This window comes from Caretta caretta, chromosome 14 (genome assembly GCF_965140235.1).
Source record: "Caretta caretta isolate rCarCar2 chromosome 14, rCarCar1.hap1, whole genome shotgun sequence".
Lineage (NCBI taxonomy): Eukaryota > Metazoa > Chordata > Testudines > Cheloniidae > Caretta > Caretta caretta.
The window spans coordinates 28,466,332-28,489,524 of NC_134219.1; the positions used below are offsets into that span (position 1 = coordinate 28,466,332).

At 49.4% G+C, this 23,193-nt stretch overlaps 1 protein-coding gene across 1 annotated transcript; it reads right to left on the bottom strand.

Moving 5' to 3' along the window:
* Nucleotides 1-15,015: 15,015 nt before the first annotated feature.
* LOC125621519 (C-type lectin domain family 2 member D-like) lies at nt 15,016-20,960 on the bottom strand. Its single transcript, XM_075119390.1, has 3 exons — nt 20,781-20,960; nt 19,732-19,835; nt 15,016-18,081 (listed from the first exon to the last, which is right to left on the bottom strand). The coding sequence occupies exons 1-3, from the start codon at nt 20,898-20,900 to the stop codon at nt 18,072-18,074; spliced, it is 234 nt and encodes a 77-aa protein (XP_074975491.1). The 5' UTR covers nt 20,901-20,960; the 3' UTR covers nt 15,016-18,071.
* Nucleotides 20,961-23,193: the final 2,233 nt, after the last annotated feature.

Consider the following 23,193-nt stretch of genomic DNA (forward strand, 5'->3'; position numbering starts at 1 on the left):
AGGAGCAGGGGGGGTTGGATGGGATGGCGGTTCTGTGGGGGGCAGTCAGGGGGCAGGAAGTGGGAGGGAGTAGATAGGTGGCAGGGCTACCACTCCTCCCCCACCCTCGGAGTGTCCTCTTTTTTGAAAGTTCAAATATGGTAACCCTAACCTATGGGCCAAGCCTCCACTCCTGAGAGTTCAGGCGAACCTCCCCCTGTTCTCAGGGAGCCTTTGGCTTTGGCAGCTGGGCCTGCCTGCCGAGACAGAGGACTCAGTGCTTCCATCAGGCTGCTCACTTGCAAATGCAGCCACCCAAAGAGGTAAAGAATGGAAGCGAAAGAGCAAAGCTGGACCCTCCACTGAGCTCCTGCAATCAAGTGAGCACAGCCTGGGAGAGACGAGAGAAAGCTTCAAGGTGGCTGGTGGCTGCATGGAGCCAGGGGAGGAGAAATAAATAGTTCATGATGAATCCTACGGGCTTTGTCTTGTGTGGTGAAGGGTTTAAAATGGTCTAGTTACTATCACATTCAACTTTACAATCGCTGTGTCTGATTGAAGGGCAGGTCTAGAAAGGTCAGAGGTCGCTTGAGGAGCTTCAAGTCTCAGATTCTGTCCCTATTGCCTGCTTTGACCAGCTGATCTCAACCCAACACCGCCCTCAGGTGGTCGCAGTGGTGAGCTTTTCCCTCTTTTTCTGGATTCGCCGCCGGCATGGGGACAGGATACATGTGGCCAAGGAAATGGAGAGGCATGGGGGTCACTTGCAGAGGCATGCAGAGAACTTGCAGAGTTGCCTGTTCATGCAGTTCCTATGGGGGAAGCACGGTAAGGTACCGTGCACTCCGGGGCACCATTTCCAATTTTGGTGGTGGCGGGGAGGATAATTTCACCATGATTCCAGGGGCTACTTAGGCACCTGAAAACTCTAGTGTTTTGACAGATAACTTAGCAATGAGCTGACAGGAACACTTGCCAGACTGCTTTCTGGGGAAGACAGCTAGAAGAATGGATCCAGGGAATGGTTCTGTAGCTCTGAGCTGTTTGGACACTTTCAGGGAACATTCCCGATGCAAGACAGAGATCCTCAAAGTTATCCTGGGTAACCCTGAGAGACTTATGGAAAACTAGCAGATCCCACATCTCTGCTGTCACTTTGAACGGACAAACTTGGACTGTCCGAACCTGTTCATGTATTTTACCTGCTTTAACCTCTCAAGAACTTTCACATATAAAAGAAAGAAAATTAAATAAATGACATAGGTACACCGATATAGGGCCGTAGTGTAAAGCCGATCTCAGAGTTGTCCCATTGAAATGGAATTATTCACAGCAGCAATTAAAGTTAAACATGCACGTAAGTGTTTCCAGGCCCAAGATTAAGGCCACAGCTTATGAGAGGTGCAGATGCAAGAAGAGAAGAGCTGTGCAAAAACTGAAATGCCACTTGGAACCTGGCCCAAACAATGCAGCATGACAAATAAACTCCTCTTGTTATACAGTAACAGAGCTGGTTCAAAAGGGTTTTACACTGACAATGCAACCTTTGAACTAAAAATGCCACTTTGGATTACATTGATCATTTGAAAAAAGTTACCTCTTTAAAAAAAACATTTGGGATTTCTCTGCCCACTTGAGAGAGAACATGGAGTTTTTCCCACCAAAACGAAACAAAAATTTGATCATTAAAAACATTTCCAAATAAGTTGGAAGAATATGGGGGGGGAAGTGGTTTGTTCTTCAATTTTCATGACCCTCTCCACCCTCCCTATTTTTGACCAGTTCTAATTGTGAATAAATGTCTGTCTGTACATGAATGATAAATATGTCTGCTACTGAAACATTTACAAACAATGGCTCTCATCAGGAGCACTGAGGTCACATTACGCAGAGAAACATCCAGGCCTGCAGGGTTCACATTCTCCAAGACATAAACCGCCCCAGGATGGGAATGTCACACACAACACAGCGTGACTGGCCCGGGTTGGTTAGGTGCATGTTTTGCTGTTGCTGGCAAATTGTGCTTTTCTGAGGGTTGGGGGGAGTTATATTTGAAAGGAGTTCTTCATCCTCTCCCACTCTCATCCAGGGGTGCCTGAACAGTGGAGACCAGGGCCCACCACTTTTTACTGGCCATAAGTGTGAGCGACTGGATGATGGGGGAGAGAAGGGAGTGGGGAGGGCAGTGTTTTGGGGGCAAGGGGTGGCATGAAGTGGGAGCTCAGGGAGAAAGGCGGTGTGAGGGGGGGCCTCAGGGAAAAGGGCAGTTTGAGCGGGCAGGACCTCGAGGAGAAGGGGTGGCACAGGGGGTGGGCCACAGTTTTTGTGCCAGCAGCCCCCCCCCCCACTTTTAGGAAGCTTTTGCCCATCCTGCCCTCATCCCAAATTAATTTGTTGCAGTAAGAAAACTTTGAGCAACAAGGGGACTTAGAGACCCACAATATAACCGCCAAAATCCTCACCCGCCCCTCGAGCTGGGCAAACAGAATTTTTTGGTCACTGGCAATTCCAAAAAAGAGATGGAAAAAAAACGGTTTCAGGTTGAACAAAACTAACATTTTTCCAAATTTTTGATGAACCAAAAAGCTTTAAAAAAAAAAAAAGACCCAGGAACATTTCAAGGGTTATAACTTTTTGAATTTTTAAAATAAAAGTGAAGGACATTTTTAAATAAAAAATTGTTTCAAACTGAAAAATCAAAATGGTTTGTTTGGAAAGCGTCTAAATGAAATGCTTCGACTTTTTAAGAACTGGGGGGGGAGGGTCTGGACGTGAACAATTCAGCAGACTGGATACGAATTCGCAAACAGGTCTCCTTCCCCATTCTCCAGGGCTGGGTCTCGATTCCTGTTTCTGGTTCCCTGGGCCTGGTCCCCGTCCCTGTCACACACTGCGGGGAGCTCAGATTCCTGTGAATCCTGCGGACTTCCAGGCTACTGGGAGGGATGAGTCAGCAGCTTCCTGAAGACGAGTTGCGAGTAGGCAAACACTTTCCCTCTACCTTTCCAAAACCCACATCGGTATAGTAAGACTAGCACCCCCACCACTGCCACCGCTCCACGCACCATGAGACGATTCCAGGACGCTGGCTCTGAAACAAAAGAGAGAGAAAGGCCCCATGACTAAGGGACTCCGTTAAATCATCCCACTGCTGCCATGAGGATCCCAGAAGATGAAGACGTTCCTGGGGTACAGTAAGAGCTGAGTTGGGTCGAGTGCACATGGGCAGCACTCAGAGCAGCGGGAATGAGATCTCCAGGCTCATTATCCCCATCGGCCAACCTGACGGAGGGAGAAAGGTGAGCCCGGCAAAGCAGCCCCTGTTCCAGAGTCTGGGAACTGGGATTTTTAAGGTGCTCCAAGATGGGGTCCCTCAGGTTCTTAAGGTTAGAGGGGACGGTTAGGATCATCTCCTCCAGCGTCTCCTGAAGCGTGGGGAAGGGCTAGCCATGGTGGGAAGGGTGGGGTTTGAAGATGTATACAGGAAAATGGGGGGTGGGGTCACTAACACATTGCTGATGGGTGAGGGGCACGATTGGTTTCTTTGCCTTGAGGAGGGGGCTCAGCTTTTAAAAGTTTTGGGAAGAATAATTTAGTCTGAGCCCTGGCATAACCCAGGCCAGAGAACGTCCCCTACTGATTCCTGCACCCAGCCCAGTTATTTATGGCACTGACTTGGCATTGAGAAGGATTTTATCATAGGCTTACATCCAGCTGCAGAAGAGAAAGGGCATTAGAAACTGAAAGACCCCAGAAGTGGCTCTGGTTTTCTACTCAAAATAACCACCCGGGGCTGATTTTCCCCAGCCCAGCGCCTTGCAGTCATGCACCCAGTGCCTAGTGAATTTGGTGTGCAGGCAGGCTCCCAAATCCAGACAGTGGCACGTCACATCCGCTTTGCCCTGGTGTCAGGGACTGCCCTGAGCGCCCACCCTGCAAACACTTACGCACCTGAGCCCTCCCACTGCGATCCAAGGCTACTCCTACAGATGGAGTTAAACATGTGGTTAAAGCGTTTGCAGAGGTTCCAGAGAGCTGAGGCTCCATGTAAAAGGAACTATACTTCAGTTATTCCAATCTTGGGTTTATGAGATGCTCCTGCCCGCCCCCTCCCTTCACAGCTGAGTCTCCCACCCAGTGGAATTCTCCAAGGAACTTCCCACTCCGAGACCCTACACACTGTGTCCAGCGCTAGCTGTCCCTCTGGCCCAATCCCACGCTTCAGGACATAGTCTGAACGCCACCGAGGTCAGTAATTAATTCCCCACCTGCATTTACAGCATGGTAAAACTAGCCATGTATGTTACAGCGGGTTCTTGCTTTTCTTGGAAGCATCAGATATTGTCCCCTGGGCTGGACCAGACAGGACAGCAGCCTGAAATGCCCTGCGGCATTGACTTGAACTCAGACTGACCCTGTGGAAAACGGGCTCAGACACCTGGACAATTAGGTAATCTTGGCGAGCTGTGAGATTTCAAACAAGTAGTATTTGAGTTTGGCTTGGCAATCCTGGGTCAGGGACTGACGTGAGGGGTTGGGAGACAATAAAGGGAAAGGGTCTGAGAAAGGGCGTCCCTCACAATAAATCGTTCAACCAGTCACTGTTGAAGTGAGATGCCTTACAGATGCTCACAGACAGGCTCTCCCACCAGCTAAGAATTTGGACACTCTGGCTCCCTGCTGGGACCAGCTTTGCTATTCACTTGCAAACAGGGTGGATAAAAATCAATGATTCTAAAAAAAAAATCAAAAAAATTGGATTTTTTTGATAAAATGGTTTTTGCCCCTCAAAAAGCTATCTAAAGATAGTTTTAATTAAGATACATTCTAGCTCAAAGATCTCTCATCATGGAATAGGGATGATAAATTCTAATTCTATAGTATGAGACAATATATTCATGTAATGTTTAAGAAAAGTTTTGTAAATGAGTTCCAATACTTCATGGATTAAGGACCCAATCTTATGGGGTTCCACAGGCTTCTGTATAGATTGTGTAGGTTAATCTTTCTATCTACCCAATGGGATTCAGTGCTCAGTCTAGAAGATACCATCAGAGATGCTTGGTTTTGCAGTTCTCAAACTGTGGATTTGTGTCTCCAGAGGTAACATGCTTGTTAACAGCAAAAATGTTTTCAAATAAATAAATAAATATAGAGAGGTGATATACAGCCTGGCAAGAAAATCCTCCAAATATTAACGATTAACCTGTTGAATTGGAGATATTTATGAAGTCATTGGGAGGGGAACTATCTGCTTCAATAACCTTGGGTAAATGAAATAACCAAACAATCATTCATTTTCTGAGATAGCTGTAAAACTCATCTGAAAAGTTTTCAGAATAAATCACCCTTTAAAAATGTATAGTGTGTACCTTCTAAAAATGAAACCTACATCTATCTCTGAGTTGTGAAGAACATGTATTAAGGTTATAACAACCAACAAGAATACACTTTTATGTAGAAATCCATGATTAAATGGAGTCGTCCTGACTAGTGATTTAAATCAATTTGATTTAAAATCAAATCCACCCTGTTTTTGCTGACCAACAGGCAGTTCTGCTCCCCGGGCCTTTCCGGGGTGTCACTGCCCCAAACTCAGCTGTTAGAAAACCAGGAAATGCTCAGCTGAGATCTTCCCCATGTAACACTAGGAAAGAATCTTAGCACTACAGCGGAAAACGAACCACAGAGCTCTGCTAACCAGGAGGAGCTCAGTTATAGGTGCCGGTTCCCCCATATAACCTTAACTCTGTCCTCTTGGAATGCCACTTTATTGTATCTTGCAGAGTTTTGCCAACCCACAGCCTTCAAATCTCAGCAGGTTGCCTTAAAAATCATGAAATATTTAAAAATAACAAATTTGTGGTGGGGTCTGCTTTTTCATCTTTTGAGTTTTGAGCCGGGGTGGGGGTGGGCGTCGGGGAAGAGAAGGGAGCAGGGGAAGGATGTATTGTTTCTTGACTTTAGCAAAGCTTTTGACACGGTCTCCCACAGTATTCTTGTCAGCAAGTTAAGGAAGTATGGGCTGGATGAATGCACTATAAGGTGGGTAGAAAGCTGGCTAGATTGTCAGGCTCAACGGGTAGTGATCAATGGCTCCATGTCTAGTTGGCAGCCGCTATCAAGTGGAGTGCCCCAAGGGTCGGTCCTGGGGCCGGTTTTGTTCAATATCTTCATAAATGATCTGGAGGATGGTGTGGATTGCACTCTCAGCAAATTTGCGGATGATACTAAACTGGGAGGAGTGGTAGATACGCTGGAAGGGAGGGATAGGATACAGAAGGACCTAGACAAATTGGAGGATTGGGCCAAAAGAAATCTGATGAGGTTCAATAAGGATAAGTGCAGGGTCCTGCACTTAGGACGGAAGAACCCAATGCACAGCTACAGACTAGGGACCGAATGGCTAGGCAGCAGTTCTGCGGAAAAGGACCTAGGGGTGACAGTGGACGAGAAGCTGCATATGAGTCAGCAGTGTGCCCTTGTTGCCAAGAAGGCCAATGGCATTTTGGGATGTATAAGTAGGGGCATAGCGAGCAGATCGAGGGACGTGATCGTTCCCCTCTATTCGACATTGGTGAGGCCTCATCTGGACTACTGTGTCCAGTTTTGGGCCCTACACTTCAAGAAGGATGTGGATAAATTGGAGAGAGTCCAGCGAAGGGCAACAAAAATGATTAGGGGTCTAGAACACATGACTTATGAGGAGAGGCTGAGGGAGCTGGGATTGTTTAGCCTGCAGAAGAGAAGAATGAGGGGGGATTTGATAGCTGCTTTCAACTACCTGAAAGGGGGTTCCAAAGAGGATGGCTCTAGACTGTTCTCAATGGTAGCAGATGACAGAACGAGGAGTAATGGTCTCAAGTTGCAGTGGGGGAGGTTTAGATTGGATATTAGGAAAAACATTTTCACTAAGAGGGTGGTGAAACACTGGAATGCGTTACCTAGGGAGGTGGTAGGATCTCCTTCCTTAGAGGTTTTTAAGGTCAGGCTTAACAAAGCCCTGGCTGGGATGATTTAACCGGGAATTGGTCCTGCTTCGAGCAGGGGATTGGACTAGATGACCTTCAGGGGTCCCTTCCAACCCTGATATTCTATGATTCTATGATTCTATAAGTCACTTTTTTCAAGTCGTCCTACATAAACCCCATATTTTGGTTTAAACAAATGGATGTGCTTATCCCAGGACTCCAGGCTCTGGGGCTTTTAGAAAATCAAACACCAAATACCGTGAGATGCATGACAAAGATCAGGGGAGTTGCCAACAGTGGGAATGAGGAATATTTGCCTCAGTCACAGGGAACTAATTGTAGGGAATCCTCTAATTAATGCATCGTTAGGCTCTTTAGCTCTTCCCCCTGTGGAGGTAGAGGCCATGGGTACCCCGGGAACATCAGTGGTCTTGTGCCTGAAGGTACCTCTCCCCTTGACAACCCTCCACTCCCCACCCATTGCACTTCATGCCATTCTGCTGCAGGGCAGCACAACGGGAAGCGTGCAATGCAATCATTCTCATGTCCTTCCGTCCATTCTTGGTCCTGTAAGGACACTGAAGTGCCAGGCCTTCAGCAGCTGCAGTGAGAGCGAGAAGGTCTCACACTCTTGTGCATCAGGCCACGTTTATAGAGCCCTGTGTGGGTACAACATTTGTTTCTGCACACGATCCACGGCTACGAAGCGGATCTCTGCAGATTTGCAGGGCGCTGCCCATTTATACCTGGATTTAGGAGCCGAACTCTGGGCATTATTTTGCAAAACCTGCTCAAGACTTTTAGAGCTTTTTCGAAGCAAACCATGGCGTTTTTTAAACCCCCGACATTCCATGACTGAGCAAAACATCTCCAGGAACATCAACAATGCTGGCTCGAAGAGAGGTAGGACCCTTCTTAAACAAAATGATTTTAAACGAACAACTTGCTACCAAAAAGTTTGAGATATTTGCTGTGGCAGAACAAAGGGGGTTTTGATCTAAAAGAATGTGACCCCAAGCTTCTTACAATTTGTTCTACAGGCATGGGGCTTGTGCATTTTCTGCTGGGGCTTGTCCGGAGAAAAAGCCAGAGCTCAGCCCTAACAATCAACCGGGAGAGCGGAGTCAGAGGTGAGGAAGGCCTGGGAAGATCCTGAGACAGGGAATGAAGGGGTGTCCCATCCACCTGCTCCTTCCTGTAGGTAGATCACAGAAAGATCTAGAGGTGAGTTCTGGGGTTTCCCTGCCATGAGTGGGCAGCGTGCAATTAACAAGGGCTGCTTCTCATACTCACACACACACCCCATCACGCCATGCACACCTCTCACGCTGGCACCAGATCTGATTTCATCTCATGCATTTACACAGCACATCTCTGCAAGCAGATTATAACCCCCAGTGTCCATAACTCCAGTTAACTCTGCAGTGAGGACATGCTCCCCCCAGCCCCAAGACCTTAAAACCCAAGGTCAACTCCCCCTGCTCGAGAAGACACACGCTTCAAACCTGCCCCACCCCGCACCCCCAGTTCCCTAACCTGGGCCTTGCCAGGGGATTCTCTGCTTGTGATCAAGTGGGGCTGGCTGGATGCAAGGCGCTGGCCAATCCTCTCTGTCTCCAGCGGCTAAACTGCATTCAAAGAAAGTTTACAAAATAATCCCTCTCCCCCTCCTCTGTATGTTCTTTCCATGCGCTCTTCCCTCCACCCCGATTCTCTGCGTCTCTAAGTTTCACCTGCTCAGCCAGCAGCTGGGGATTTGCAAATAAATAAATAAAAATAAAAAAACTGGACAAAAAAACCCCCAAATATTTTCTGTAAAATCGACATGGGCAGGACCACCAGTGCTGGACCTAGCGGGGCCGCCCCCACCCCGCCCCCGGCTTGAAGCGGTTTCCATCCTATCCAGGGTTTACAGTTTGGCTCAGTGGCTCTCTGCCCCCTCACTGTACAAATTGTTCCAGCGCCCCTGGGCGGGACAGGGCCTGAAGAAAGGGGCATGCGGAGGTGTTGGGAACACATGGGCCCTGCAGCTGCCCCCCCGCCATGCACCCCCCCCCGCCCCAGCTCTACCTTCTCTAACCCCCAGACAACACACCTCCCCCTCCCCTTTTCTGCTTAGGACTCCAGCCCCACTGAACAGTCCAGAAGGGAGATGGAATCTCTTACCTGAAGTGCCCTCCAAAAACCCAGAGGGGCGGGCTGGAAGGAAGAGCCCCAGAAACACCCCGACCCACGGCATGTCAGAGGCGCAAAAGGAACGGGCGAGATCGGCGGCAACTTCACCAAAAGCTAAGGCCAGCCCACCATCACCTGACTCTATGAAAGCGCAGTAAGCTGGTGGTGTAAACGGTGCATGGGCAGTTCCAGCAGACGATCAACAGAGCCGGTTAGAGATTCATTTAACAACTCTGGAATCGCTTTGCAATGGGAGGAGAGTTTTCCGAGCCATGCTTTGCTTCCTGAGGCGGTCAAGATTTGAGCTTTACTAGAGGATTGTACAGGATTCAGGCACTCTCTCGTTCCTCCTTTGTCAGCCCCTTGCCCTAACACCCTGCCTGCCCTGGGTGCTCAGCTGAGCTCTCCCTCGCTGCACGGTGCAAAACCAGAACTATCCCATTACTCTCCCCTGCTGTGTCTCTCTCCCTCTCTCCCCTCAGGCCAGGCTGCTGCTGCCCCAGGGGAGCTCACTGGGGTCGGGGGTGTCTCTGTGCTGGGTCCCCGGGGCTGTTGCAGACGCTTCCTCCTGCTGGGGCTGGAGGCCCTGTTCAAGCTCCCCTTGGAGAGAAGCGCGCTGTGTTTTTTTTACTTTTTTTAAACTATGCACTTGATTTGCTGCTTCCAAAATCTGTGCCATGGTCATACTTATGAAATCCTCCTTTTTCTGTAGCTTTCTCTTAATGTCGGGGGCTGCCCTGCTTGTAAATACTCCTTTAATAACTGCCTCAGTTTGTGGATTATTAGGATCTGCATTGGTATACTGTTGGATCGTGTTTCGAATGCACTGCAAAAAAGCTCCAGGGCTTTCCTTTGGATCCTGCACTACCTTCTATGGTTTAGTTTAATTATTCTGTCTGACAGCTGTGTGATCGAGTCTATACAGTAGCAGCTCCTTAGAGGAGGTGAGGTGGGTCATAGCCTGATTGTCATTTGGGTCCCACCTAGGATTTTTTATAGGAACTTGATTATCTGGGATCGGGACGTTGTTACGGTCTTGGTCATATCGCCTTTTCGCTTTTTTCCTTGCTTTAGCTATGACCTGTTCTTGTTTAACCTCAGTCAATAATGTTTGCAGAAGGACATTACAATCATCCCAGTCTGGCTTGTAGCTGCTAAAACATCTGTCAAAAACCGATACCAACTTGCTTGGGTTGATAGAAAATTCTCCAGCCTGTGCTTTGAAAGCGGCCAGGTCCATAGGATTAAAAGGTGCATGAGTATAGACCTGCATGGTAAGAGCTTGTCCTTTCTATTGTATTAGGGGCGATTTTAGTCTTGGTAAGTAACGGGTATAATCCAGCAGATGGAGCCTGAACCTCACTATGAGCTTCACTAGGAATCTTACTTTGAGTCTCGCTCTGTGTGGGTGTAGGGGCCGAAGGAGACACCGGATCTGCCATTACATTTGGGGTGGAGATCCGGGGACTGACATTAATTGCTACAGGGCCAATCGGGGTTAAATTACAGCATTGTAAAATATCAGTACGAGACTATAAGGTTATAAACAAGTAAGCATACGAATGCTTATTCTACTTCGCCGTTCGCTGACAGAACAGGAGTAATTGGAGGATTGTATTATGATTTAGTGATCCTCCGGGAGGCCACTGTACTTGGTCCTCTAATTGGTACTGAGGCCAGTCAACCGTACAAAATCGCTTCAATTTACCCTTAGCCATTGGATCTGATCCAAATATCTTCTAATTTACTAAAATACACTCTAGGGGTGTGCATCGTACCGTACCTCCGGTGCTCTGTTCCTGTCCCATACCTACAGGGTAACTGTGGGCATCCCCAGGTTCCAACAGAGCATATAATCCGGATTTCAAAAGGTTCCTACCTTATCCAAAGGACCGGTTCCCCAACATTGCCCGCAGCTGCTCCTCCCCTATATCCAAGGAACCGGTTCCTCACCGTCTCCCACAGCTGCTTCTCCACTATGTGAGTGCGTTGCACCGTCGTGCCCTCCGGGGTCGATCAAACTGCGTCTCCTCTGAGGCCCCCAATGAACTCACCGGTGTGTGCTGGGCATTGGTTGTCGCTGCAATCCTCGACCTCCAGAAGGGATCTGGGCAAGGCTAAATTGCAGCCTCGTCACCCCATGTTGGGACTCCAAAAGCTGTTGCCGGCACCCAGTGCCAGAGGCGAACAACAGCAGGGGGGGTTCGTTACCCGGTGTGCGTCACTCAATAATCACAACGGGGTGGAGAAGCAGAAAAGTTTATTTGCAGCTGCAAACAAGGTACAGGGAGAATAGAATCTCAAATCCTGCACATCAGAGCAGGTCATTACACACACTTTTATATTCCTTAATGCTACTGCACTACACATCAGCCAATCAAAACTTTGCACAAATATTCTGCCTTTCTTATATGGGTTAGAACAATGTTTATTTCATGCAACCTCTAACAAGCATTCCTAGCAACTTAAAGAACCAGCACATCCTGTCTGGCCTTGTAGCTCTCTCTCCTATTATCTTTAACTTGGCGTCAGCAAACCTTACACTATGGGGCATTGTCTGCATGTGCAACATTGTTTTAAGAGCAAAAGAGCTTACTCAAACCAGCCAGGCCTGAATTCTATTAAGAGGGGTTGAGAAGAAGCCCTTAGACCTTTAGCAGGGAGACCTCCTCGACCCTTATGGCCTTCCATCCCCTCAACTTAACTAGTGGCCATGCCCTGGGGTCTCCAACAGAGGTAAATGGAAAAGGGGATGTAACCAAAGGTAGATGGGGCCAGACTAACCTGAGCTCTTTCTTTGAGCTGAGAACTGGTTGTTTAGAGAAGGGAAATGCAGCAGATCTAATATACTTGGACTTCAGTAAAGCATTTGATACGGTATCACGTGGGAAATTCTTAGCTAAATTAGAGAAGATGGGGATCAGTACAAGAATTGTAAGGCGGGTAAGGAACAGAAAGGAAGCCCTGTTGGCGCTGCGAATGGGTTTGGCTGGTGTGGGGTTGCAACTGGCGTGTTACTAATGAACGGTGAAGCCTTGAGTTATGGAGCTCACTCGAAGTGAGTGCCAAGGAAACCCGCACACCGCCCTGCTGTGTATCCTGTATCTGCCACAGAAGGAGTGAAGAGAATCAAGAGAGCTGTCTGGGGTGACCTAAGGCCAGAACCGCAGGGGGCTCTGGGGTGGGACTGAGGAGTATTGAGAAAACTGGGCTAGCAGGGAGCTGCTGGTCGGGATTGCGGGGCATGAGATCTTTGTCTACAGTGAAACGGTTGTCCAATTCGGTTCCTAGTTTGATGTTTTTGCCTTCATCCCTCCACCTGCATGAGCAGCACAAACCTCTGTGCACTTGGCCTCTAACCCAGCCGCGGGGCTCTGTGCTTGTAGATTTCAACCATGCTTCGTACTTTGCTGTGAATATCACATTGCAGCTGCCAATGGGAGATGCTGCCAGGGATTTCTATGGAGCAGCAGATAGCCCAAAAGCCAGGGCTCCGATGGAGCCCCAAGACGACCCTGACAGCAGCGACATGGAGGAGATGGAGGTGGAGGAGATGGGAGAATGGGAGAGCGAGGAGATGGATGTGGATTAGAACATCTCGGATTTGAGAAGTGCTGGGTGTGCATATGGCACCATACGATGCACCCACACGAGAGGGGCTTCCTCACCTCTCACTGTTTAGAGAGCTAGGCATCTCAGGGGTTCTCTTATATATACTTTATTATTCCTTTCTTCTTCGCACTTACAAACTTTGAGCAGATTTAGGGATGAATGAATGTTCCGTTTCCAGTGGTGTCTTCATGCCAACAGCTCTGGGATTCGGACAAGATACGGGAACAGTAGGGTAACGTGCATCAAATCTCTTCAATCCAGACAGCGTGATCAGCATGGGCAGCAGGTATCATGGGGCTGTGGGCACTGAGGTTGCAGTGCCCCGGGGCTGGGGTCTCGCCCCCCGACCTCTGCTGTCCAGTGCTGGGGCTGTGGGCTGTGGGCTGTGGTGAGGGTGCTTTGGGCTCCTGCGGGGGAGAGGTAGGTAGAAGGGGAGGGAGGCGGGCAGAAGGGGAGTGGCGGGACCTCAGGCACAAGGGGAAGGGCCAGGGGCTAGGCTTCCTGGGTGGCCAACTCACTGGCAGCCCATGCTGATCGGAGAGTAGACAAATGATTGTCAGGCTTTGTGCTGACCAGGTCTAAGTCAGAGCAGCCTTGGGGCTGCTCTAATGTACATTCCGCTCCACATAGGCCCGGGTAAGCTGAGAATAGCTGTACTACAATGCCTTCTGGCCATGGGAAGCAGGGCAGTTGAGGCCTTTCCACCAGCCAGGGAAGCCTCTATCTGCAGGTATCCTCTGAGGGTATTGACCCTGTGACATTGCACTTCATAAGCTTTATAAAAATGTTTAAGTGTGAATATGATGTAACTGGAATATGCTTTATGCAAAAGGTCTCTATAAGTTTTGTAATGAGACCTTACAAATCTACTGAGTGTGTTCATCCTATTTGGATGAATGTGTCATTCTTGTATCTGAAATTAGGAATATGAGATATCACTCTGAGGTCCTACTGTAGTTATGCAAAGTGTGGGCCATTAATGGTGGCTTAGAATCTTGATGGCTCCCATTAGCTAGGACAACTGACTGTAGATGGCTCTGTTCACCTGCAAGCCTTCACTGCATACGTGCGGGCCAGTCCTGAAAGAATGGAGGGGGGCTCACAGGACATGTGAACATGTCACATGATACTTGAATCCATCTTTAACCTGGTGCTTTTCCATTTAGAAGGAGGAGTGGAAACCCAGAGAGACCGTCAGAGGATTCCCGCCTTGTGCCAAAGATATCAAAGGGGGTGGAACAGAACAAAGGGGGCTGCCAGTCATAAGAAATCCCAGAGTTACCACCTGAGCTGGAACAAGGCTGTACCAGGGGAAAGGATTGGGCCTAGACTGGAGGGAGTCCAGTCTGGGAAAGAAGCTTTTTGGAACATCTCTCAGGGTGAGATTTATCTGTATTCCGTTTCTTAATGTATTAGGCTTAGACTTGCGTGTTTTGTTTTATTTTTCTTGGTAACTTATTTGTTCTGTCTGTTATTACTTGAAACCATTTAAATCCTACTTTTTATAGTTAATGAAATCACTTTTGTTTATTAATTAACCCAGAGTAAGTGATTAATACCTGGGGGACCAAACAGCTGGGCATCTCTCCCTATCAGTGTTATAGAGGGTGGACAATTTGAGTTTACCCTGTATAAACTTTATACAGAGTAAAACGGATTTATTTGGGGTTTGGATCCCATTGGGAGCTGGGTGCTGGAGACAGGTGACCTGCTGAGCAGTTTTGGGTTCAAGTCTGCAGCGTTGGGGGTGTGGCCCAGACCTGGGTCTGTGTTTGCAGCTGACAAGCATGTCTGGCTCAACAAGGCAGGGTTCTGGAGTCCCAAGCTGGAAGGGAAAATGGGCTCAGAAGCAAATTCAGCACGTCAGGTGACAGGGCATTGCAGGTGTTCTCCTCACCCTGGTCGAATGCCTTGTGCGGGTTGTACCTGGGGGGTGCAGGGGTGGAATGAGCCGGGGACGTCTGCCCGTTTGAGTGATTCATAGCAGGCATACGAGGCACCTTTGGGGGAGCCTTGTCCAGGCCTGCCATGGGTCAGCTCTCTCAAACCACCACCCCTGGCAGCGCAAGCCTGACCTTCCAGCCCCCTGCAGGCCTCGCTCTCTGTGTACCGGTTACCGATAGACACTCCCAAAGCCTCTGAGCGTCCCTCGGGAGTGCTCAGCCCGTTCCCCGGAGCACACGCAGAACTGTGACTCTAATCCCACAGGCGCGGTCCACAGCAGCTTGTAAGATTCAGTTCAGGCCAACCACTCTATTGAGAACCCAGCAATTAGATATACAGAAAACAGGAATGAGTTTATTATCAAAGAACAGAGATGCAAGCGAGAGTGAATAAATACTGGTAACACCCATTGTTTCATGTTCTGTGTGTATATAAATCTTCCCATTGTATTTTCCACAGTATGCATCCGATGAAGTGAGCTGTAGCTCACGAAAGCTTATGCTCAAATAAATTGGTTAGTCTCTAAGGTGCCACAAGTCCTCCTTTTCTTTTTGCAAATACTGGAAAGTAATGGTTACATAGAAAACAAAATCCTAACACTTTCTAGAGCTGGGGTTCTCACAAATTTTTGGCAGCCTCAGAATGAGGCTCTGACAATACTGAACTAACTGTAGGAAAAACAAATAAATAAATTACATGTTCATATTTACATAGGGATTTTTTGCAGACTCAATAATAAATATAAGGTACAGTTGTGTCTTATCTTTACTGGACCTAAACACAGAACAAACCAGTGCTTTGCACAGTCTTGTCTTTTTTGTTGTTCTTTTGCTTTTTTGGTCAAAGGTGGACGGCTGTACAACAATTCTGAACTAAATTTAAAAATGCTTTACATAATAGAAAGGATAATGACCAATAATGAAAGAATGTATCTGCCAATATGTCCAAAGTTTCTTTCACAGACAAAAAAACCCAATCAACATAGCCCAGTAATAATAATGATAACAGTAACAACAAAGTCTGAGCTGTTGCTGTTGTCTTTTCAGCTTGGTTTTTGCATCATTTAACAGCTTGCGCCTCTGAAGCTCAGCGTAGTAATTTGGTTCAACTTTCCTTGCACAAGTGCTGTAGGGACGTTGCACGACATACATTTCAATTTGATGAATTTCTCTCTCACACTGCAGCTTGTTCAGAAATGGAATCAGATGGCTTCGGAAACACAGGAAACTGCCTTTCCCCCTGGTGCTGAAGTGTTTCTTTTTCTTTCTATGTTTTGCTTTTCTTAGCAGAAGGTCCCAGAGGAGCCACCTGCTGTCACATTCAAGGTCATTTTCTGGCACTAGATTATCTGAAATACTTTCTGATACCCAGTCACATTTTAACTTTTTCACCTCCCTCCCCACCCCCATGAACAATCGCAACCTGCCCAAACACCACACAGTGAGATGGCCCATAGCCACTTACAGAGCTACAATAACATGAGATGTAAACACAGTGGTTAGAGGTCTATAAAATCATGAGTGGTGCAGAGAAAGTGACTAAGGAAAAGCTATTTACTTGTTCCCATAACACAAGAATTAGGGGCCACCAAATGAAATTAATGGGCACTGGGTTTAAAACAAATAAAAGGCAGTTCTTCCTCACACAGTGCACAGTCAACCTGTGGAACTCCTTGCCTGAGGAGGTTGTGAAGGCTAGGACTATAACAGGGTTTAAAAGAGAACTGGATAAATTCATGGAAGTTAAGTCCATGAATGGCTATTAGTTAGCATGGGTAAGGAATGGTGTCCCTAGCCTCTGTTTGTCAGAGGGTGGAGATGGATGGCGGGAGACAGATCACTTGATCATTGCCTGTTAGGTTCACTCCCTCTGGGGCACCTGGTGTTGGCCGCTGTCGGCAGACAGGATACTGGGCTGGATGGACCTTTCCTCTGACCCAGTATGGCCGTTCTTATGTTCTTAGCCAAAGAATACACTTTGTGACTTGAAAGAAAACGACACCTATGTAGCTCAGCTCTGCCGGCATGGTACTATTTAAAAGGGAGCACGCATGAGGATTTATGGCATTTAGAAGACACCTTTAATACTTAACTTCTGAGCGATTGTTGGGGCACTTTGGAGGCTCTTGTGGCTGCAAAACAATCGGCTGCTGGCTGCATTTGAGAAATGCTGTTCTGGAGTCTAAACGAACAAGGCCTTCCCTTAGCCACATGCTGGGGAAATGAGATAAGACTCCTTCTCATGAGATCACTCCCTCTCAGCTGCAGAGAAAAGCTTGACAACGTGACCCTGAGTTTAAAAGGTTCAAAAGCAGAAGGCGAATACGAAGTTTAAACGAGGTTAAACAAGACACACTTATTGCTTGAGGGCCCCACTGCCTGATTTTGAGATCTTGGCTCGTGCAAGTAGGTGTGAGTTGTGTAAGTGTCACTTCTAGGAGTCTCATTTCGAGCCCCTTTCCAGTGCAGTCTCTTTTCCCATCTGTCAAGGTTTCTTCCCCACTTTGAACTCCAGGGTACAAATGTGGGGACCTGCATGAAAACCTCCTAAGCTTACTTTACCAGCTTAGGTTAAAACTTCCCCAAGGTACAAACTATTTTACCCTTGGACTTCCACTGCCACCACCAAACGTTTAACCGGGTTTCTGGGAAAGTGTTGTTTGGAAACGTCTTTCCCCCCAAAATCCTCCCCAAAACCTTGCACCCCACTTCCTGGGGAAGGTTTGGTAAAAATCCTCACCAATTTGCATAGGTGACCACAGACCCAAGCCCTTGGATCTTAGAACAATGACAAAAGCATTCAGTTCTTGAAAAGAAACATTTTAATAGAAGAAACAGTAAAAAGAAAAGGATCACCTCTGTAAGATCAGGACGATAAATACCTTACAGGGTAATTAGATTCAAAACATAGAGAACCCCTCTAGGCAAAACCTTAGGTTACAAAAAGACACACAGACAGGAATATTCATTCTATTCAGCACAACTGATTTTATCAGCCATTTAAAGAAATCATAAGCTAATGCATATCTAGCTAGATTACTTACTAAGTTCTAAGACTCCATTCCTGTTCTGTCCCTGGCAAAAGCCTCACCCAGACAGACACAGACCCCTTTGATGTTCTCCCTCTTTCCAGCTTTTGAAAGTATCTTGTCTCCTCATTGGTCATTTTGGTCAGGTGCCAGCGAGGTTATCCTAGCTTCTTAACCCTTTAAGGGTGAAAGGATTTTTCCTCTGGCCAGGAGGGATTTTAAAGGTGTGTACCCTTCCCTTTATATTTATGACACCATCACATACACCTCAGGTTTGCTACAGATCCACTGTCTTCCCATGTAGCACCGTGAGCTGCTGACCCCTTTCTCGTCGTTCAGATACGCGCAGTCACCTCCTCCTCTTAATGAAACCTGCAACACAGAAGCCAGGGAGCTGCAGTCAGGCGGAGGCTGGGCATTTCACACCAGTCCCAGCCAGGGGAGCCGTTCTCCACAGTGCAGGCCTGAGTGCGGAGCAGCTACTCTCCCAGCCCCTCAGGAGCAGAGCTCAGGACAGCGGGGGCTTTGCAGAACCGCTGACTGTTCCTGACCCTCTATGCTGAGCAGCCCACAGGGGTGCTAGAGAATGGACAGTCCCCAGCAGGACAGAGAGAATTTGTTAGACTGATTGTCAAAAGGAACCGGCCCTCTAACAAGAGGGGCAGACCATCACCAGAACCAGACGACTGAGCAGGAAAAGCGGGGGACAGGAGGGATCTCGCCTCCTTGAAACACATGGAGCAGAACCAAGATGACACTGAAAAAATAAATTGCATTCAGGGGTTTCCTTTTCCGTTGATCTATAACTCTTGAGCTTTCCATTGGGGATGGGCGAAAAAGAGAGTGTTGAAGAAGATCCTTTGTGAAAGCATGTGTTCCTTGTTTGTAACCCTCACGTGACTCTCCCAGAGTTCATCTGGTGTGGAGGGTGGAGCTCTAGGGACAACATGCCTCTCGGGAGATTTGGGAGGGTTCAGCACTGGTTTTGGATCCTACAGCAGCTGATCTGCAGGGTCCCACATCCTAAGGAGCATACCAGACAGGGAGTCTGTACCCCAGGAGAATGCCACAGAGGCCCGAACTCAGGACAGTGTCTGGTAGCTCTTCAGACCCAGTGAGGCTGGAAGCAGGTGGGATCCAAAGGTTGGGTCCAATACAGCAGAATGGGGACTGTCCATTGGGGAGCCCTGACCCAGCGCCAAAAGAGCCTGATTTTTCAAAGTACTGAAGTAACCCAGACCAGAGAAGTGTGGGGGTCTCCATCCCCCTCTAATGGCTGGCCTGCAAAAGAGCTTTATCAATCGCGGGGGGGGGGGGGGGGGGGTTCAGTTAAGGAAGTGGATTCTTTCGCTCCTATGGCAGAGGCTCATGCTTCTAGTCCTGAAGTCCCAGGGTTGAAGCAGCGCTGGTTTTGTGATCACACTTGGAGCCCACTGAAACCCATCGCGGGGTGTTGGCTGGGCAGCCATCACTACTGTACCCCGTTCCAGTGGGAGCCCCAGGCGTCCAGCACCTGTGAACCGCAGGCTCCTTTAACATCGGTGCCTTGCTGCGGATTCAGAGGCCTCACCAGCCAAGTCACTCAAACCTGCCGGCTGCAATCCCCAGCGGGACCTGCACCTGCCATGCAGTGCTCGGCATGCTGCCCTCTCTAGCAGCCACTGTTAACCTGAGCTCCCTGCTGCCTCCTTTCCCCGGGGGGGGTCAGACACCCCAGGGACCTTGCTGAAGAGGGCTGGGGGAGAACAGCGAGTGTCCCAGCTGAAATCCCAGCGCGCTGCGAGGGCATCTCTGGCTGTGGCGGGCTCTGTCTCCGGCCCAGCTCCGTGCTGCGGGGAGGAGCCGAGAGTTCAGGGACACGCCGGCTCCCATCGGTCTCCGATACACGCAGGACGCGAACGGACCAGGGTCGTGTCTGGTTGTTTCACTAGCACTGAGTGGTGGATCTACCTGAGCTCAAACAGCTCAGACACCAGAATCCCAAGCCCAGGGGATTTGTCCAGAGGGGCGAGAGAGACTCACAGGTGGTTGAATTTGGTGCTGTTGGTCCATTTCCAGGGCTGACCCTGCTCCCTCCGGAGGCCGATCCAGTGGTCCTGGACACCCTTATGGCGCAGCAGGAACGCCTTCAAGAAAGGCGAGGGACAGCAGGTATCAGCCCCAGCTCCGGTGCTTCCCCACCCCCACCCCTCCAGGGCTCTGTGCCGCAGAGAATCCCAGTCTCATATTCATAGAGTGTCAGGGTTGGAAGGGACCTCAGGAGATCTTCTAGTCCCACCCCCATCCCCAATTAAATCATCCAACAGATTTTTGCCCCATATCCCTAAATGGCCCCCTCAAGAATTGAACTCACAACCCTGGGTTTAGCAGGCCAATGCTCAAACCACTGAGCTATCCCTCCCCCCATATTGAAGAGTGCTCAGTTTATTTTTTTTGGGGGGGGGTGTTCCCCTGCCTTTTGCAAAGTACAAGATCACCCAGGCAGTATTAACCCTCCCCCTGCACAGAGCAGCCCCACCCCTGTGCTCCCAGTCACCCGCACCCCAAGTCCCCCTGGGCTGGGGGCAGCTGCTGGGTCTGAGCTCTCTGCAGAGACGTCTCTTCTCACAGATCAGCCCCCGCTCACCACAGCAAGGCAGGAGGGAGCGAGTCAAGCTGAAGTGGGAGCGAGTCAAGCTGAAGTCAATGTGAGAGGATCCCCTCCTCCCCCGCCTCCTCGGCTGGCTGCTCCTTTCCCATCCCCACAACAGGAGCACTGGCTGGGTTCTCAGTCCCACTCCAGCAGCCAGCAGGCCAGGAGATGCCTGAGCCAGCCCTGCCCTAGACAGAAGCTGTCTCCCTATTTGGGGTGGGGGGCAGCTGAGAATGGGCAATCCCTGTGATCACACACAGACAGTAGGGCCCTGGGCCCAGCCAGGGCTGGCGTTCAGCAGCTGGAAGTTCATTCACTCTGGCCTCCCAGCACGGGAGGGCTCAGAGCTGCTCCTTACCCCACGGGGCAGAGCCCCGGTCCTACTGCAGCAGCCACCACTGTGCCAAGATCAGTGTATGGCAATTCGAGAATCTCTCACCATTTCCTGCTCACTGTCGATCCCAGCCAGGGAGGCACCCGGTGCACAGCAGCAGCTCCGGCTCTCGGTCCAGCTCCCTTCCGTCTCTGAGAAATAGTAGCATTTCCCTCGGTATCCCATCCAGCCGTCCGGGCACGAGGGGCCAGCAGGGGGGCACAGATCAGCTGATGAAAGCTGAGATGTCAGAACTGAGAATGAGACAGTCACATGGAGGGTAAGAGTTACACCTAGAATTGGGCATTTGACTGGTACAAAAATTGGTCAACTGACCAGTCAAATCTGTCAAAGAGTGGTCAGATATTTTAAAATACCAATTTATCAGAATTGGTTACCTCCCGCCAGGAACAAAAAAGAGCAAGACGTCATTCTCTCCAGTAGGTTTAGCTTTCGATAGATACGGATCTACCTAATTTTTTTTAAAAAAATGTACTTCACTGAGTTATTTTAGCTCAGAAAAAAAAGGCAAAACAATGAAACCAGGTTCCGGAAAACACAAGTGAGGCTCCAAGACGCAATCCGAAAGGCAGGCTGCCTCCTACCCCCAGGGCTCTCGCTGGAGTATTTGACTGTGGCCAAACAGTCAGTCAGTTGACCGGCTTGCCAAGCCCATTGGGACCCCCAGCTGGGGCTGGACCATGGCAATCAGACGCAGGGGGACGGAGACGTTTGTCACTGTAAATTTGCCTGGCAAGAAGGATTCCAGGGACACTCCCAGCCTGCGAGGGACTGACACAGCTCAGAGCATTTCACCCCAGGCACAAGATCAACAGCTGGACGTTCAACCTCGCAAGAAACAGCAGGTGAACAACTGAGAAGAACTTGGGAACTTTCACGCAGGGACATGAAAGCCACAAGGGGGCGCCAGAAACCACAGCAACCGGAAGTGACCTGTTGCACTGTGGGCCAGGAATGATGGAACTTAATTCACCTCCTACCTGCAGACTTTTCTCTCCCCAAACACAGCAGCAAGAAAGGCACTTTCTGGAAGCCCTGACGGCAGTGTAACCCTTTCAGAGCCATGAAAGAGCAGCAGTGGGGTCACCCATAAGTGACACCAAAGAGGATTTGAAAGGCCTGTCTAGTTAAGAGGAGTTGGACTCAAACCCCTCCAGATGTTTTCGAGCACATCACTTTTGTTTGCACCACAGTAACTCGGTAACTGGTTTTCAAGCCTTCTCATGTGGCTGGCGCTCAGCGAGGAACAGACACTCTAAGTCTGGAAGAGTTAGGAAATGTGGCAGCGGTGATCAGAAAACGAGCATGTGTTCAGCTCACGCACAAGGCATGTCTGACCCTGTAGATTTAACTGTCCAGTGCACGGTAGCCCACACCCCTGCCCTACTGAACTGAGCAGAGAAGTCAGTGACTAACAGTTGATGGCACAGGCTGTCTCCACCATCCATCTCCAGGTCAGATGCCACATGTTCTGCAGAGCTCCCTGCACCTGCAGGTGTGTAACCAACCCTAAGCTCACAGATTCCCACCTTACACAGTGAGAGCCAATGCTGCCCATTGCAACAGCCTGCCATTACAGCAGAGAGCTGGGATTCAGGGCCCATCTGTATCCGAGCAATCTGCACCAGTATAATCACAGTGACGCAGTGACATCCGGGCAAACACCTCCTGGAGATGCGCTGGAACAGTGCGGCTCGCTCTGGTAACTTCCTGCAGCAAACTGCACCAAGGCAAGCTCCTTTGTGCACCAGTGCAGTGCGTCTGCTTTAGTGGTTTGCACCAATTCAACTGCACGGATGTCATGACATTGGCACAGAGGATTCCTAATGCAGACAGACCTGGATTCAATCCCCTCTGCCAGCTGCTAAACCCTCCTGGGGCCCAGTGATCAGATCCCAGGGCAGTAGAGAAATCCCATCCCCAACAGTCTCCAGCATGCCCTGCCCCAGACGACGGGGGGATACAGCAGGGTTCATGTTCACGGCAAACAGACGCCCTCTGCACGAGCACACGCTGTCTGTCTGTGCAGCCCGGGGGTGTGAATGGTGCTAAGGGACCCTTCATGGCCAAGCTCAGTGATCGGGGGGTTTCCACACTGCGCTGGTGGAGGGGTCTAGACTGACTTCTACGGCTCATTTCAATAACAATGCAGCACCTGCCGCCCGGCCACAGGCGTGACCTGAAGATCCAGGAAGGCCAGGCTGGTAACCTCAGAGCAACACAGGGAAGGCAAAGGGCTCAGGGATGCGCTGCACCCTGTCCCATTGGACACCCTGGACAGGGACTGTTTCATGGCGCATGGCAAAGGCGACTTGGGTCCAAAGTGCTCAGAGATGGGCTGAGGGGCTAATGTCAGTCAGATTGTCCCGACACAGAGAGTGCCCAGGTGCAGGGGTCTGGGAGGGAGCAGGAGGAGGGTCGGGGAGGAAGATCCCCCAGGAATCCTCTGTCCCAGGGG

Excerpts from the sequence above, each read along its gene's own strand:
- LOC125621519 (XM_075119390.1), bottom strand. The coding sequence starts at position 20,900 with ATGGGATACCGAGGGAAATGCTACTATTTCTCAGAGACGGAAGGGAGC. Across the intron at positions 19,836-20,780 it reads TCGACAGTGAGCAGGAAATG|GCGTTCCTGCTGCGCCATAA; the intron begins GTGAGAGATTCT and ends CCTTTCTTGAAG.